The sequence below is a fragment of the Parasteatoda tepidariorum genome, chromosome 5 (genome assembly GCF_043381705.1).
Source record: "Parasteatoda tepidariorum isolate YZ-2023 chromosome 5, CAS_Ptep_4.0, whole genome shotgun sequence".
Lineage (NCBI taxonomy): Eukaryota > Metazoa > Arthropoda > Arachnida > Araneae > Theridiidae > Parasteatoda > Parasteatoda tepidariorum.
The window spans coordinates 47,361,737-47,379,595 of NC_092208.1; the positions used below are offsets into that span (position 1 = coordinate 47,361,737).

The 17,859-nt window shown below is 27.2% G+C and overlaps 1 protein-coding gene and 1 long non-coding RNA gene across 2 annotated transcripts in view; one reads left to right on the plus strand and one right to left on the minus strand.

Annotated features, from left to right (window-relative positions):
• Positions 1-8,369, minus strand: part of LOC139425706 (uncharacterized) — a 150,275-nt gene extending 141,906 nt beyond the window's left edge. The window contains exon 1 of the long non-coding RNA XR_011636859.1: positions 8,230-8,369. This is a non-coding gene — a long non-coding RNA (uncharacterized lncRNA). The remainder of the gene's footprint in view (positions 1-8,229) is intronic.
• LOC107441954 (cytochrome P450 4c3) overlaps positions 1-12,521 on the plus strand; it is a 28,427-nt gene extending 15,906 nt beyond the window's left edge. The window contains exons 7-11 of the mRNA XM_016055373.3: positions 2,104-2,301; positions 4,264-4,437; positions 6,077-6,143; positions 10,744-10,923; positions 12,245-12,521. Coding sequence (XP_015910859.2) covers positions 2,104-2,301; positions 4,264-4,437; positions 6,077-6,143; positions 10,744-10,923; positions 12,245-12,408 — 783 coding nt within the window. The 3' untranslated portion in view covers positions 12,409-12,521. The remainder of the gene's footprint in view (positions 1-2,103; positions 2,302-4,263; positions 4,438-6,076; positions 6,144-10,743; positions 10,924-12,244) is intronic.
• The last annotated feature ends 5,338 nt before the right edge of the window (positions 12,522-17,859 follow it).

The following is a 17,859-nucleotide window of genomic DNA, read 5'->3' on the forward strand; positions in this document are numbered from 1 at the left end:
CTAATTAACTTTTTTTTTTCGGGATACATTTCACTATTTATGTAAACAATTTAAAATAAATTATTATGAAGTTTAAAACATGATTGTTATATCGCAAGGGTCAATTGTTATATAAACAACGTGCTTTACTTATTATATATGATTCATAAACACAAACATTATTGGTCATATTAGACAGAAAGAGAGATTTTCATGTTTCAATTAGTTCACTTAAGTATTAACAATTTTAGCTGCTTTACAGTTTTTTTTCCAAGATAAATTTCAGTATTTATGCAACAATTTAAAATTAATTATTATAAAGCTTAAAACATGATTAATATTTTAATTGTTAACATTAAATCTTATTAGAGATTTTTATTGTTATATAGCAAGGGTCTATTGTTATATAAACAACGTACTTTACTTATTGTTATATGATTCATAAAAACAAACATTATTGGTCATATTAAACAGAAAGACAGATTTTCTTGTTGCAAGCACCAATCAACAAGCAAAACTTCCCTTCTTTGCTTTCGATTCTTTTTCCTTTTCGAGAGAAATAAAAGAGTCAGAAGAAAAAAAAAGTAATGGAAGTGCTGATTACAAAAATCCCTCTCGAGAAGAATTTTAGTAACCAGCAGCACTCTTTAATGTTTTTCCTGAGAGATTACAAGACAAGAGTTACAATACCTTTCCACAGAATGCGAAGATATATAAAATCGCAGGAGAAAACGAAATGTTTCGAAGGGAATTATTTTGTCATTAACAGATTTATGGATTCATTTTTCTGCTCTGTTTTCTGATTGCTGCAGATTTTAGTCAGCTTTCAACCGCATCAGAAGAGTCCACTGAGAATCATGCGGAAATGTGTTTTCTCTACGAAGAAATATAGTAAATAGATTTCGCATTATCCAATCATGATCTAACATTCTTAAGGTAGGGAACAAGATGCTGTGATAATGCACTAATAAAAATGCGTTCCTCAAGTGATTAAAATAATTGATACTGGATCAACTTCAAATAATAGCAATATTCGGAAATTGTAACACCATTTTAATTTATTCCCATCAATAAGCTTTGAAAATCGAGCTTTCTCTTAGAGATTAGCATCATTGAAATTTAATCCAAGACGACAGGCACCTTTGAAACGAACATGGAAGCGCGAATGCTATCCATCTAAATCACAACATCTTTACCTTGTTAAATCATTCAGAGTTAAATGTTTATAAGATATTCGTCTACTTTACTGAAGTATTTCGGTAGTTAAAATAACTTTAAGCATTTTTTTTTTTTGGAAAATGGCCCCTATCCCCCTGAACATGACATCTTTTTTATTACAAAAGCAATGATGGGCTTAAGAAAATTTTGACTTTTAATAAGCTTCAAAAAGCGTTTGGAAGAAGATTTTTGAAGAAAAGCTTACCAAGGTAAATATCATAATCGATTTTCAATTAACTTGTTGTTCCATTGGATTAATGAAAAATTTACAATTTTACAATTATTTTTGCAAATAGATTACTTCTCTTGAACTATTTACCCAGAGAATGGTACCCTGTTGCTTTTCTTTAAAAAAATAAAAAATAAAGTAAACTATTTTAAATAAATAAACTGAAGCCTTAACGGATTTCATTGATTTTCGATAATGCTTTCAAAGCTGTATATTCTTTTGTAAGCTTTAAACACCTTCACCTTATTCTACTCACACTACGATACTACTTTTTAACATTGTTCCTTTTTCGACAATATTACATCCTTTGAACATACATTGTTCCTTTTAAATGAAGGAGGAGCAAAGATGGTTAAAGTAAAACACACTAGTAATAATGAACAGACGGATTTCCATCCGTCAACAAAACAACTTTCATATTTCTTAGGCAAAAGGAAAGCAACCAATATTCCACCAACTAACAAAACATTTATTAGTTACTCAGAACCAATAGTTTTAAGTACTCATACAGTTACAAAGAATGTCCTTCATTTTGCAGACTTCATTATATAGAGGGATTGTGACATCACATTTTTGTGAAAAGAAATAACGTTAAGTGAACACCCGAAACAACGGTTGACGGCCTTTACCATTTTGTTTTTTAATATAGAGAGAAATGATCTAAGTGTATTTTTTAGGTGATAGCTGAACGCAAAGCTGAAATTTTAAAAGAGAGAGAAACTTTAGTCGAAGATGAGTCCAACAGTAATGTTGTATACGGTCAAAAAAGTAAAAGACGCTTGGCTTTGCTTGATACGTTGCTCGATCTGCATCTCAAGGATGCCACTTTCACTTTGGAAGATGTTGCTGAAGAAGTTGACAATTTTATGTTTGCTGTTAGTATAAGTATCTATTTATGGTGTTTTAAAATATGTTGTAAAGTATCCACATTCTTAGTGTTCTAGATTAGTGCTATTAGAATGCCTAAATTTGTTTATAACATGCAATGACATTATATTTTCTGTGAGTACAAGCATCCATTTATAATGCTTTAAAATATATTTTAAAGCATTTGCATTTTTAGATCTGTTGATTAGTACCTAGTGCAATTCTAATCACTAAAATTGTTAATAATATGCATTATATTTGCTGTAATTGCAGCGTATATAATGAATACAGAACTGTAGATTGGTACTTAGGGCTGTTGGAATGCTTAAAATTTTTAATAACATACAATTACATTATATTTTTTGTTAGTACAAGTACCTATTTATAGTATTTTTAAATATATTTCAAAGTATCTACATTCTTGGAACTGTGGATTAGAGCTTAGTGCTATTGGAATGCTTAAAATATTTAATTACATTCTATTACTTGTAATTGCTCTTGGTACAAGTATCTATTTATAGTGATAAAATATGTTTTAAAGTATTTTTATTCTTAGTATTAAGATTATTGCTTAGCGCTATTGAAAAACTGTTAATAGCGTACAGTCAAAAAATATACAAAATACTTAAAACTATACAAAATACACACCGTTGTCTCCTCTGCGTCCAAAGGATTAAACATTGTTTTATTCAAATCATGAGTTGATATTTAATTATACAGACTCATTAATCAAATAATAACATATTTATTAAATTTTTGAAAACATGTATAAGTTTAGTCAATAACCAAGTCATTTGGTTCACTAGCACTGGATATTCATTTTATTTTCCTTCCCAGTAGCATTAATCTTTAAGTTAACACGGATAGCTAATTAACAAATATTCCATTACTCTTACATTTGGTCTACGAGAGAAATGTAAAATTTTTATAGGCTCATGATCTATGTTAAGTTCACGAGATAGTGTACTTTATTCCAGACAACGTCCTTGTAAGTAAATTGTGACATGTATTGATACAATAAGTTAGTAGTCAGTTTCAGTAAGAAATTGGAATAACGTGGATTGGGAAGAAAAAAAAACATTTCTCAAAACCACGACAACTAAAATGGAAAAAGTGTGGAGAATGGGAAAATCTTAACCTTGAGACGTCTATTCTATTCAGAAATATTATAGTCAAGCAAAAGGTTAAATTTACCAGATATTTTTTGATTTTAAACATATTTTGCTAGGGTACTTTTTGCAGAAAATGATTCTTGATGTAGAGAATTAGTAAAGAAGATATGACCGAGAAATAAGTAAATCTGCAAAAAAATGACGCAGTGTATTAACGAATCAGGGAATAGCTAAATCACTTTACAAACGAAAAAAAGACATTTATCGTTTAATTTGTGATGCGATAATTATTGATCACACTTTTTTACTGTTTTTTTCCCCTTTAGTTCATGCTATTTATTTTGTTTTAATTACGACAACATACATTATCATCATATAAAAGACTGAATTGATTTGAGTAAATTATTTTAAAAAGTTAGTTGCAATTACTCATGTGCTTTGCTGTTTTGGACACATACTTATTCTCAATAATTTATAAGAAAAAGTTTAAGATTAATAAAATCAAACCTACATTCTTCAAATTGAAAAAAAATGCCTTATTTTTATTATTTTTCACATTTACTCAAGGAATCGTTATGAAAAAATATATTTAAGTTAGTCAAAATGAAAATAATGAACACGATATGAAATAATACGATCAATATGAAATAATAAACACGATGTGTTTCTTGATATTGATCTTTATACTTGTATAAAAAAAGTGCGGTCTAAATCTTTTTTAAAGAAATCAAATTTAAAAGAGATATTTTAATTTGACATGTTTGTAATTTACAAACAAAAGCATGCATGTAAAGTTTTTCTTTATTTGTCTTCTGTTCTTTTTTTTTTCTTTTTTTGTAAAAAAAATTGTTTTTTTAGGGACATGATACTACATCTTCAGGATTAAGCTTTGCTTTTTATTTGCTTGGTCTTCACCCAGAGATTCAGAAAAAAGCTCAGCAAGAAATCGATGATGTTTTAGGAGATGATGTCGACAGGCCAATTACATTGGATGACATAAAAGAACTCAGATACCTAGATCATGTTTTGAAAGTAAGTTTTCAATAAGTTAACAGTACCAGAATAAAAAGAAACTTTAGAAAGCTTACTAATTGTGAAGTTATAAATTGGATATTCCGATAGTTTTCATATGATGTATCTATAACAAGTACTTGAAAGCAAATAAGTAACCCTTATTAGTTATTACCAAAATATTTATAGCTTTATATACTTCATATATTTATGAGACATAGTTTACCAATTAATGGTGTATTTTTCATTAAAACTGGAAGGCTTTGCCCACTGTTCGCAAACTCTTGTAGTGCTTATAAATCATCATAGTTTATTTCTTCCTAAATATTTTCCACAAAAACACTGAATATTTTGGTTTTAAAATGCAAAATTATTCAAGTTTTATGTAATATCATTTTGTAAGTATGTTAATACTCGTAGTAGCGAAATAGAAAAATACCTAGGTTTTAAAAACAATCTATACTTGAAAAAAAAATAACCCAAGGGATGCATATTGTTTGATTTAATAAGAAAAATTAAATGAGAAAAATTAATCGTTGAAGAGACTTTTAAATACCAAAAAGGCAACGGTTTTTATAGCGAATTATTAGGTTTTTATTATTTTCAAAAGTTTCACTATGTTAAGATTTATATCTGGCAACATGTAATTTCGCTTTTTCTCTCAATCTCGTTTATTTAAAAAAAATTTCGTAGTGCGAAAAAAAATACAGCAACTCTATAAAAATGTATTCTTGCAGATTTTCAAAAATTGAAAGTTACATAATTTTTAATTGTTCAAGAAAGTTGTTTTAAATGAAAAATAAGTTATTTTCAAAACTGTGTGAAAATAACAGTTGTGTAAGTTTATTATTATTTCATAATATGTTTAAAAATTGCATTCATAATGAACAAACACTATTTGCAATTTTTAAAATATCTGTGATAATTTAACATCATGTAAGTAAAACAAATTCAATGTCTTACTATTTTAAGTGCATAGTCAGCTTAAAAATATTTTAAGCAACTTTCTCACTGGTTTACATGATTTTATCTGGATGAAAGTATAACTGGCAGCAGTGAGACGTCATCTATATCCGCATTATACTGAAAATGCAACATTATTTTGTTTTGAAGGCATGTTTAAAAATAATTAAGCTAAAATTATTAAATTGAAACCTTCTGAAAAATAAGCAATCAACGTTCACCCCTCCCTCTCATTAGGCCATGGTTCAAACTATCTAATGTTAAGTGTAATATCAGTGCCTCTAATTTAAATAGGTTGAGAGGCACTGATTTAAGGCATGGTGGAAAAGCCGTTTATTCTTGTTAAGTTTACTTTTCAGTTTTGTATTTTTTACTAAATGGGTGAATAAAAACTATAATTTTGCAAACCAGAATTCCTGGTAAACCATTACCATATGAACGGAAAAATTTCCAAAGAAATGGTTTAAAAACCACATATTTTATTTTTATTTTTTACTCAAAGTGTCACATTACCATTCAGTACAGTAATTTTATCAGAAATGTCACTATCAAACAGTGCTGATATTTTACCAGATTTTTTCTTCGGTACCCAAACTATTGAAATAAATACAGTATTTTGTTTTTGAAACACCATAGTAAGTAAATTATTTCCAGACTTTTAATTCAATTACGTTTACTTTTATTTTTCTGTCTGTAGGAAACTAGGAGGCTATACCCACCCACACCATTTATTGCAAGAGATTTAGAAGAGGACACATTTATTGGTAAGTGGATAAAAAAGAAACTATTCAACCTAAATAACTTTTTAAAAAAAACATAAATGCCTACAAACTTTTAAATTAGATTTGTTTAAGTATATTTTAAGTGCTTTTGCTGAAAAAAAATGGTAGTTTAGATTTGTTTTTACTTAAGCATTTAAAACTCGCTTAGGCGTATCCTCGGGTCAGTTAGTTTTTTATTTGTTAAGATATGCTCCATTTGTAAATAAAATACATCGAAATGTTTGTTCTTTATATTAAACATTAAAGGTTTGAATTTATTTAGCTATAATTACTGGTTTCTCAATGCCTTTAAGAAATGCCTAAAGTTGTTTTGAAAAAAATTTAAACTTCTTTCCTTATCTGAAAATCTTTCGAAGCGAGACTGTCTTATATTTTTTCAATATATTTGACGAAAATTTACTCTATTTTTTAAAATACTCTATCCTTTAAAAATTTTCAATGGGGCAAATAACAGACGTTATTTCAAATATTCTTGTTTTCTGAATGTTTTAAATATTTTTTAATAAGCAAAAATTTTAGTTTTTTACTAAAAAATAAATAGAATTTAAGCTATCCTTCTTTGTATCCAGTATTAAAAAAACAACAAAAGTAATTTAAAATTATTTTCAAAGAAATAGTGTTAGATTTAAAAAGAAAATTGAAGCTTAAGAAATTTCTGCAAAATATCAAAATACTAAATCAGAAAAAAAACATAATAAGAATAATTTTTAATTTAATAATAACGAAATAATTTTTAAGATTAAAAGATAAAAAAAATGAGATAAAAAATAACATTAAGAAATTATACAAAGGATGAAAAAAATAAGATAAAAAATAATATTAAAAAATTATACGAAATGAGTCGACAAAATGAGTTTTACAGAAATTTTTATCAGTACTGTAAACGAGATAATGTTTATTCTAACTAAAACGAGCTCTTCTTTATCCTTTCGCTTTCTGTTTTAATTAAATATCAAAACTAATTATCTCATCAAAACTAATTAAATATCAAAACTCTGTTAAATTTTCAAAAAAAAAATTAACAGAGAAAAGTCATTTAGTTTTATACAAAAGATGAAAAACTAAAATAAAAATTAATATTAAAAAATTATACAAAAGATAAAAAAAAATGAGTAGACAAAATGAATTTTACAGAAATTTTTATCAGTACTGTAAACGAGATAATGTTTATTATAATTAAAACGAGCTCTTCTTTATCCTTTCGCTTTCTGTTTTAATTCAATATCAAAACTTTAGAACATTAAAATATTACAATACAAAGACTGTTATTTTCAAAAAAATCAACAGAGAAAAGCCATTTAGTTTAAAAAAATTGTTTAATGTTTAATCTTCAATAATTAAAATTGTCTTTTTGAAGCACATAATTACATTTTAAGAATTTGTATCTTAAAAAAAGTGAGTCGACAAATGAGTTTTACATCATTTCTTATTAGAAGTATAAGCTAGTTAGTATTTATTATAAAGCAATTTTAAGAAGAAAAAAAAGCTTTAATTTTTGCATTTAAAAAATTTGAAAGTCATACATTTTTTTACGTTTTATGTATTGAAAATTTAAACATTTAAGCTCCTTAAAAAAAAAGTTTTTTAGAGTAACTTTATTTCGTATTTAGTAAAAGTAATGAAAATTCAATATCATTCTTTTTATCAATTACAAAAAAATATTATTGAGTTTAACTTCATATAAAAATTATTTTCAAAAAGATTTACATTTATTTTTATAACGTTCTACCAGAGCATCGTAATATCCTTACATATAACTATCTAAAATAAAAAAATTATTCAAAATCTTTTACTCTTATCCATATCTTTAATTCTATACAATTAATTCCTTACTATTTAATTCACCAAATGAAATTTATCTAATAATAGTTCTGCAAAGAAGCATAAAAACTAATTATTTCTCTTTTTGAAATCAAAATAACATCATGGTTTCATTACATTATTTTGAAAAGAATCAAGAAACGAACACAACTTTTTTATTCTTTCTCCCTCTCATCAAAACTATCGACATTTATTAGATTGAAAACATTTAATTTTATACTAATGACAAAAAAGTAACTGTCCTTACCTAACACATTCAAAATACACCATATCATCTGAAATCAGGGCTTTATCTGATGGGCCGATTCATAAATGTAATGAATGTCACTTTCCCATCCATCATTGCCCTGAAAGCTCACACACATATGCAATCACTATTATTCTTTTTTACTCGTCCGAAGTATAAAAAATTCAAATGAATATAATCTATAATTACGAAGATTCCGACTAGTTGGTGAAAGAGAAAAAACTGGTCTTGAAGAGTGGATCTCTCGAAATAGGGCTGTGCTCTAGAAAGAATAAGAAAGGAAAAAGAACGAATTTGAGTTATCAGTTCGTTAAAGAAAAAATATCGTTTGACTTGTTGTGGTAAAGTTAGGGTTAAATATCATCATAAAAATAATACACTACTTTAACACTCCTTAATTTCCTGTTTTTTCTTTCGAATTTTTTTCATTAAAAACACACAAAATCTCGTATTTTAGGGAAATAATCACTTAGAGGATGCTTGTAAAACTAATCTGATTCATTTTATTAAACAAATTTTCGTCAATCTTTTTTCAAATCTTTTTATCGTTCATTTTTTCAAATTAGAGCTAAAGATAGACAAATTAATTATTAACAATGGTTTGGAATTCATCGTTAGCGATAGAGTGGCACACACACTGGCACATAAACATACAGTACTAGCACAGTTTAGATAAGAGGGCAGATGGTGCTAGTAATCCTCCATGCACCAGAACTTTTATTTACAATCGAGCAACCTCTAACGACTCACTCTACTTTTTGAAAATTTTCCTCTTGCCTGTAGTTGGTTCCAATTATAATGCAAGTTTTTAATTCTTTTAAAATTTGTTTCCGAAACAAAAAGAAAAAAAAAGGTCAAGAATCACGTTTTTTAAAAATTTATTTAAGAAAATGCTTAACAGAAGAGCCGGTCGTTAAAAGCTGCTGGATTGGAAAATCGCCTCGGGAGCACGCTCTTCAACTATGCGTATATGTTTCCGGTTTTAAGACTACCTGGGACAATACAATAAAGTGAATTCTGGAACGTAAAATCACGTATGTCGAAAATTTAATTTGTTAAGGCAACAAATGTTTAATACGCTGAATAGAACCCGGCCAAAGTCATTGTAGCTGAAGACTCTAACCTATCGCACTAACTGAACGGCAAGTAATTCAAAAACGGTGCTTTTAAAGTATTGTTTTGATTACTGACTGATTCACGCAATGCAAAAAACACGTGATGTTAGATGAATCGTTTGGACATGTGCATCAAAGTTATAAATATTGCAAACTAAACTGTGGATCGCTATTACAAGATATTACTTTGGTTAAGAGAAGATTTAAAGCGTTTCTTAAAACTGAAAAAAAAAAATGGATTGTCTTCTTTTTATATTTGACTAACGTCCAATATTTTTTAAGTAACTTTTATGAAATTCAAAAACACTGGCTTTTATAACATAAGTTATAAAATATAAATTATTATATTTTTGTATTAAAGCAATTCCTAATTGTAAAGTAGCTTTTACAAAAGCAATTATATTTCGTACCCTTTGTTACTTTCAAAGTCTCTTGAAAACGATATTTTATTCAAAAAAACGAAAAAATATCTTTTTAATGCAATCAATACTTTTTATATTATTTTATAATTGACGTTGAACAGCTGACCCAATTTTTAATTTTCGACAAGCTATGATCAACTCCTTAGTATTTGTAATTTTAAACTGAACTCAGAAGACGAGGGAACTCCTGCCTTAAGCATTGTGACCAAATAACCTTCATGGAGAACTTTTTGATGGAATTAATCCGCATTTGAGGACAAATCCACATTGCGACGAAAGACCTGAAAACCTCCCACGGTTAGCCTGACTACAAGGGAATTCTAATAGATGAGTCGTCCACCACTGAGGATATTTCAGTACTGTGGTTGGTCCGAGTCGATAGCAGAATTCGTATCAATCGACACGCTTTTTCACCTGAACCACTGTGGCTCATGCAGTCAATAGTGAAAATATCAAAAATTCTACAAAAATTAAAATAAAATTAGTTAGATTAATAAAACTTCTCGATATATTCATTCAGAATAAAACGTGGAAATCAGAAACAAAATCGAAACAATAGTTCGGCTAGAGTTAGCCTAATTTTCTGACGTTTTAGAATTTTTGTAAGCGAATGACAAAAATTTTACACTACCATTTCTGAAGCTTATTTCTTCAACAAAGCAACTCATTATAGTTATCCATACGTCAAATCAATACAGTTCAACTATTCTGAAACATTCCGTAATAGATTTATAATGTGTTACCTAATTTAAATAATTACACTTAAACTAAATAATTCGATAAAATTTCATTATTTAAATTCGTCTGTAAACAATTATTTTAACTAAACGAGATAAAACTAACTTTAAAGCTAATTTTATATCTCTCTTATTTTGCATGTCTTTATAATTTAATAAAATTTGTGAAGTTATGGATTTGATAAACCTTGATAATTTACTTTAAATATCTTATGTAAAATTGTGCTTATATCTTTTTAGATGGACATCTCATTCCAAAAGGTACCAGTTGTGGTATTCTAATTTACATGCTTCACCGGGATCCAAATGTTTTTCCCAATCCTGAAAAGTTCGATCCGGATCGTTTTCAGATTGCCAACTCTACCGGCAGGCACCCATTTGCTTATGTTCCCTTTTCTGCTGGCCCTAGAAATTGCATTGGTAATTAAAAAAATAATAACTAGTGCTAATTAAGTAAAGGGTATAATAAGATTCACGCAAAGTTTGAATTTGGCACAATTTTTCTCGTAAAATGTTGCAAAGGAAAAAAAATAAAACAGCATAACAGATGATAGTTCAAGTTCATAAAAAATAGTGATATAGGAAAGAATAATGCATTTTTACTACAGTATAATATTTTGAACAATAATCTATTTTCTGCTATATTTTGGTGATCAGAATTGACAATTATCGGGAAATTTAACATCATTTTTAAATAAAGTAACCTATTTTTACCTAACGTTTTAACCTTAACATTTATCTTTAGTTTTAACACTTCATGCCTAGAGGGATGAAATAAAGCTCAATATAAATGAAAATTAGTCTTTTATGCAAGAGGATCATCGAAATGACTTTGAGATAAGAATACCTACAAAACTGCAGAGGTGATTTATTGAATGTGTTATAATACAGAGTAATACATAAATAACCTTAAGACGCAAATTTTTTTTTCCAAAAATTTTTTTAATGAAAAACCTGTGATTTTTATCAAAATATCTCCTTGTTTGCATTTAAGAACGCATTGCATTAAAATCTCTTAAGATTTAATTATATAATACAGGTGTATCAAAACAAATTATCTAGTTATAACTAACTTACAAGTATTTATGCATCTTAAAAACCTAAAATTTTATCACTGACACATAAATTTAAACATGAAACCGACTTTTGCGAAGTTTTACACATAAAAGCTATACTGGCTGTTAAATAATACTTTTTTTTATTACAGATTTAAGGTTTCTGTAAATAGAATATACGTTTCAAGGTTGCGTGATTCCCCCCCCCTTTCCGTTACCATGGTATCCACAAATCTTGCTTTTTCCTCACGCCAGTACGTAATTATTATAATAATATTATAATAATATACAATTACGAATTATCGATACTCCTTAACTGCCACGTAAATGAAAAGCCTGTCACATGGTTACCAGAGCGACGAAGGTAGGAAATGTGACCTTGAGACACCAATTTTAATTACAAGGAGTATAACGGCATTTAGAACATATTTTTTGTTTACAAATTTTTAATTGAAACATAATTTCAAATTTGAATTGAAACGCTTATTGAATGTAAAGTTTTAAAATGTATCTAGATTGTAATATCACATAATATTTGTGTGTTAAAAATGCAATGCGAGTGAAAAATAATAATACAACTAATGAACCGAAGAACCTAATATACATAACGTCTTATTCTTGTAAACGGTTCAGAATTTCTACTTTCTTATCATCACATGTAATCAACATATGTTTGTTTATTTTAGGACAACGGTTTGCTACTTTTGAAGCCATTACCGTGTTGGCTACTGTCTTAAGAAAATTCAATTTGAAATCTTTGGATGCCTTAGACAAAATCCACATCACGGATGAACTTGTTTTGCGAGCGGAAAATGGATTGCGGATGGTATTCGAGCCACGAAAGAAATGAAACCAAGAATAAGTTTAATACTGTACTTTTGTTTTTCTGCATCATCATTTATTTAATCTTTGTAATACTTCTTGTTAAATATTTGTAAAATAAATCGACCTTTTTCTTCGTTATTTAATCAGTTTTTTTTTAAAATTGCAACTTGCTTTATCTGGGCTTTTCAATCATCAAAATTGTATGGTATTTTATTCGATTTGGTTAACAAAAATATTTGATTAAACGTAACACTGACATTTTAATTATACATATACATTTTTTAAATAATTGAGTTTCCATTTCTTTATAAATAATAATTATAGATACATCGAAGTACTTCTGGTTTTTAGGGATACTTTATATATCCCAAAGAATAACTTACAACCAAAACTACCTGGTGTTTTGGTAAAACTACGAAAATTCCTATGGGACCATTCTGGCCTTTGCCGTCATTTTATGCATAAGGTTTTATATATACGTTTATATAAGCCTAACACATGAGTGATTAAATAAGCATTCAAATTGGATAAGTTATGATAAGTCAGAAATACTCAATTCTAAAAGTAAGTTATTTTTCGAATTACAGAGCAACAGAAAACGAGAGAGGTCAAATTCACCCAATTCGTCTTTCTAGCGTTCACACGGAACTCTATAAAAGTAAATAAACGTAACAAATTTAAGCATTACACTCTTACTTGCCAATGATACATTTTATAAAGAAGAACGCAGTGTAATAATGTTTTCTCACAAAATATAAATTTTCCAAGGAAAGAATAATTGTATCTGAAGACTTAGTTAATATACTAAGGCCCGTTATCAGCTAAAACTTTCAATATCTCAAGTAATATATTTTTATTCTGTTAAAATTATAATTTATGCTTTGAAACAAAGCCCATTTCCTTTCCATTCTGTTCTAAAATTTATTTCAAAACACATAATGCTAAAAGCTTCATTTTTTAATTATATTGGCCACTTTTTTTACTTTAAAAAATATTATATTAAACGTTATTGAAACAGTTATATTACTATAAAATATTAGTATTGCAACTATATTAATATAGCAAGTATATTAATATAGTATATTGCAACTATATTACTATAAAATATTAGTATTGCAACTATATTATCTGTCCTATAATAACCGAACAGCAAGATGTGATTGGATAAGGAAATAAAATAAAATATAATATGACGTCTTTAATAAGCTGTTGGTCTAATTTTTTTATTTGATAAATTTTGTTTCATAATACAAAATGATATTCGTGGAAAACCGCATCATTTTGAGCTTTCTTTTAAAATGCACAAAAACTACTTAGAAAACTACTTAAAACTTTTTAGATTTTTAAGATATTCAAATTGGACTTTATTCTTTAGTTACCAAATACAATTAACTACAAAATTATGAAAAAAGTTTTCCTTTTTTCCGAGCAAGCACAGTATTGAAAAATAACTACTTTAAGTACTCGTATCTTTAGCAGCTTTTCACGAATTATTTTCAAATTTTAAAACAATATTTGTTTTTAAGTTTATATGTATCCAAATTTTTTTTTTAGTTTTATTATTTTTTTTAAAAATTATAGAAAAAAAAACGCAGGACAAAAAATATAATATTCTGAAAAAATGTCTCTATTTCCATAAATAATTAAGTTAGGTTTACGAGATTTCATGCAGCTATTGCAAATAACAGCCAAAACAATCTATATAAGTTACAAGTTAATTGCTTGATTTTGTGGCATAGGGTGTTCAAAAATACTTCTTTTCTTTCGTAATTTATTGGCTGTTCCTCAAACCTTTGAAAGATTTAATCCCTACTGCTAAGTATGATGAATCGCATAACGTAAACACCTCTAAAGTTACAAAATAATCAACTCAGAAATTATTGAGAAATTTATAAAAATTTTTTCTAAAACCTAAAAGGGTCTCTTCTATTATTGTAGGGTAGTGTATATAGATGTATGATGATGGCATTAAATGTGATGATATCATTATGGAATATTATAAAGCTCTCTTTAAATTATTAGATTTATTTATTGTTTAATAAGATTTAAAAATCATAAGAACTTGAAAAATGAATTGGATTTTGAGCAATTTTATAAATTTTTAAAATATGTTTTCGAGCAATAGAAGAAAATAAAAAAAAATATATAATTTTAACAACACTGCAGCATTATCAAAATCGTTGTTCAGGAAATCGTAATCTGTGCAATTTATAAAGTTTTTTCGAATCAAGAAGTGCAACATAAAAGGTTCCGAAAATAATTTAATTTACGATGTTAATATTTAGGAGCTTTGTAAAAAAGCGCTATTATTATCAGAGCACAAACTTATAATCAATCAAATGTTTTTTTTTAGTAAATTTGCTAACAAAATGGGGGAAAATTTTCAAATTTCTTTAAATCATATACAAAAATATCTGAAACAATGCATGAAGATGTGGAAAACTGTTATATAATGTGTTAGTTTATTAATTAAACCCACTTATTTCCAATAAAATTATTTTCACAATTTTTGAAACATTTTCAAATTTTGCAATTTACACAAAGAAAATTTTAATATCGCAAAACATTTTGATGTAAGATCTGGTGATCTATAAAGTGTGGTATTTTCAAAGTCTCAATAGCCTATAGTTTGTCAATAGTTTACTCAAAATGGCACTTGAAAAAATATGTGAAGAAATTTAATTATACTCTGTTGCAAATTAAGAAAAAACCATTATCTCCTGTAGAGAGAGCTTATTTGCATCTGTGGAGTGTGTAGCTATTCGACCATATGAACCTTCATCTGTGAAAAGGTACCCCAACTTAGAATCGAGTTAACATATCTTATATACTAGTGAATTGGAATTATAATTTTGTTGTGGTAGATACGTCACACATCTAAGTGCACGCCAAATGGATGCCAAGCTGGCAGCACGAACGAATTTCAACATCGCCAACTCTTGAAATGACGTAGCACGATCTTCTCTTTGCTTATAAATAATAGCACGAATTAAATTTTTGTCGAACGAGTTTAAGTTTTTAAAGCCTTTTTATTGTTTTCAAAGCATAATTATATAGAATGATAGCTAATTAAAAGGAACTATATTCAGTCGAGGATGATTACTTAAATCCTATACCGCAATGGTTTTTTCTTAACTTTCAAAGGAGTGTAAAATCATAAAAACAACAACCAAACTTCCTTTTCTTATTAACTAAACTTACCAAAAACTAACTGAATATATGAATATCATTAGTCTAATTTTCAAATAATTAGTTTAAACGAAAGTTTGAACGCTGAAACCTACATATGAGAAACTAAGGCACGATTAAAAATCAACAAAATGAAATTAAAATATATATTGACACTCGCAGACCATCATAAATGATCGCAAAACAATTATTTGATTCCTAAATTTAACTATAATTTATATTATTACCAAATATATGGAAGGCAATAGCAAAATAAATAGTTTAGAGTAAAACACTATAATTTGGCAAGGCTGTAATTAGTCTCAAACGCTTGGCATTTATCCTCCTATGTCTGGAAGAAGAAACTATCTGCAGAGATCTGAATAACAATAAATATGTGGAGTGTCTGAGATCTTTGTCGGGAAGCCATTTTGAAAAGAACTTCTAAAGGATAAATAGCAGGGTTAAGAGAAGAAAGATTAAAATAACATATAATGATCAGAAATGCAGAATTGTTGATAGATAGATTATTTTAATTACTATTATGTTCCATATTTTTCGTCATTCCAGAGTATTTTAAAGTCAGTAACAATCAAAGATTAACAAAAGCAGTTATAGTATAAAACAATTGAGTTCATAATTGTAAAAACTTGTTTAAAATCTTTCACTTTTTAACTAAAACTTTTCTATGAAAATAATTAGTTATACAATAAGTTTTAATTTTACTCAATTACCCAGAAGGTTTAAATTTTCATTGTTTTTAAACAATAAATAACTAAGAATTTTTTTTAAAAAAATGTGATTTTTTAAAAATAAAAAAAATATTAGCTAGGAAAGTCTTAAAAATTAATACAAAAAGACTGCATGCAATATATATATTTTTTTTTTTACTCCGAAAGTATAATGATTGAAGTAGTAGTATAGTATAGCCGGTAATATTTAGAGCACTCTTGAAAGACATTATAAATTTTACTTTAACAATTATAACGCTTAATTTTAAAAAAAATTATAGCGTAAATTAAAAAAAATTAGCGTTATTTATATTTTTTAATTTATATATGCTTTCAAATTAATTTTTCATCAAAAAAATATATTTTTTAATAATTTCAATTAAATATTCCACATTAAAAAATAACAGCAATTGTATGGCCGCAAAATTTAAATGTGTAAGGGTGCAGTATTAATAAATAATAATGCCCATTGTTTATTGGATGCTTCCTTATCGAGAAATGCATTTCTTCTCTTAGCGATGAAATCAGAAAGTCACTGAATACATTTTTTTTTAAAAACTTTGTAGAAAATTTTACTTTTGAAATGCAGAATATATTTTATTTTATAAATTGCATTATTTTATATATTTTATATAACAAAGAAGGAATGAAAATTTACTGATGGATTTGGGCCACATTCTACTTTATTAGATTCATAAAAATTTATTGTTGGACTATTACAGTAATATTGGGTTTTGGAACGGTCGCAAAGACCATGCAAAGATCATTCTCTTTGAGAAACTAAAACAGAAGTAATAAGTAATTGCAATTCTTTTTTGTTAATGTTGATATTTGGCATGTCCCTCTTTTAAGTGAGGAGATTCACCAGTAAAATATTAAAACTGTTCTGAATAATAATTTCAAATAATTAAAGCATGTTGACGATAAAAGTATTTTTGCTGTGAACTATATGGGACACACCCATTACTAAATAAAATAATTCTTGTAAAGATTTTTCATCCTTCCATCACAAGCAATCATCCTACTTTTTTGAGGGGAGGGGGGGGGGAGAAAATGAGTACTGCATTTCTGGTTCCTCCGTTTTCTTTCGTCTTTTCTTTCAACAGCAGTGGTTTAGTAAATCGGATTTTTTTTTTCCTTTTTGAAACCTTTATGCCGTTTAATATAATTGGGCTAATTTAGAAAGCATTAAAATTTCACATGAAAAATTAGCTCAAGCTTAATATGATGCACAAATTATTTTTGAAGAGAATTTACTGCTGAAATCTGAAGATGCTCTACACAAAGTAATTTATTAAATTACATATATACCCTTGCAAATTAAAGTAGTACTTTCAGATCGAAGAATTAGATGGACTTACTTCTTTGGAAATTAATCCAGGTGTCTTAGACCTTAGCTACGGGACTTTTCTTTCTTATCCTTAATACTATCTAATTTTGAGTTAATATATATATGTATATATGTATACATATTGAAGCAATGAAATAATGGCTTCCGGAAAAATATTAAATTATTATTAATATTCAAAGAATAAAGAACTTTGATGACAATATCGCTGACATGTCTTGTAGTTAAA